Here is a 1031-nt window from a genome sequence, read left to right on the forward strand (position 1 = left end):
CAAAGTTGGGTTGAAACAACCCAGCATTTTTTTTAGAGTGTATATATATACATATGGATACATATTTACATATATACTTATATATTGTTTTTAATATTTTTTATGTAATGTTTATTTGTTTTTTTATATGTAGTTTCAATTGTAATGTGTTAATGTTTATATTTAAAATATGTTATGTACTTATCTAGTTATAAATGTAATTTTTTGTCTGTTTAAATGGGAAATGTGCGATCCTCTCTCCAAACCCATATTTTCATATCTGATTCCCGTACAGCAGGCAGGTCCAGTCGACGAGGTGCGTATATTCAGAGAGGGACAGTATGTGTTTGACGTGCTTCTCAATGGAATCTGGCTCTTGTGCTTGTGCTGTGCTGTTTTTAGATGGACGTTATCATAGAAATGAGGTGTTTGCGTACCACACGGGGACGGGACTGATAGCAGACAGGTGTGTCACATTACAAAAACACTCCAATGCTTCTGTTTATGATAGTAAGCCCATATTCAGAGGTCAAAAATGGGCTCTTGCTTCCCCAGAGTACCTCAAATCATTACTGTAAATTCAGCCATCTCAAAACTCTCCTCTTCTGTTGCTTTGTGGGTAATATTTTGCTTGAAAAGCGTGAACAGATGAACATTTCATGAATAATATAATTAGTGTGTGCCAAATCATATATATGATTCGGCACACACTAATTATAATATTGCATATTATTTAGAACAGATAGCATGATTTGGGACAGTCTTCCATTTATATGGATTGTTTCAAAGCACTTTCTCCTGAGGGTTTTATTCCTAACACTCCCTGCAGGACAGATCCAGTTTATATTTAAACACGCTCTGCTGTTCAGAAGTTTTGAAAGGAATTAATACTTTTAATCAGTCTCATTAAACTGAGCAAAAATACAGTGAAGAACAGACAATAAAGTTTAAATTGGTGCAAAATATTTCTGTTTAAATGCTTTTTTACCCTAATATTGTGCTGCACAAATGTGTTCAACATTGATAATAATCAGAAATGTTTCTCGAGCAGC

The 1031-nt window shown here is 34.0% G+C and overlaps 1 protein-coding gene across 1 annotated transcript in view; it reads left to right on the top strand.

The window, feature by feature from the left end:
• Window positions 1-341: 341 nt before the first annotated feature.
• Window positions 342-1031, top strand: part of tmprss15 (transmembrane serine protease 15) — a 20385-nt gene continuing 19695 nt past the window's right edge. The window contains exon 1 of the mRNA XM_016295957.1: window positions 342-489. Coding sequence (XP_016151443.1) covers window positions 342-489 — 148 coding nt within the window. The remainder of the gene's footprint in view (window positions 490-1031) is intronic.

The sequence above is a fragment of the Sinocyclocheilus grahami genome, unplaced genomic scaffold (assembly GCF_001515645.1).
Source record: "Sinocyclocheilus grahami isolate Dianchi unplaced genomic scaffold, SAMN03320097.WGS_v1.1 scaffold343.1, whole genome shotgun sequence".
Lineage (NCBI taxonomy): Eukaryota > Metazoa > Chordata > Actinopteri > Cypriniformes > Cyprinidae > Sinocyclocheilus > Sinocyclocheilus grahami.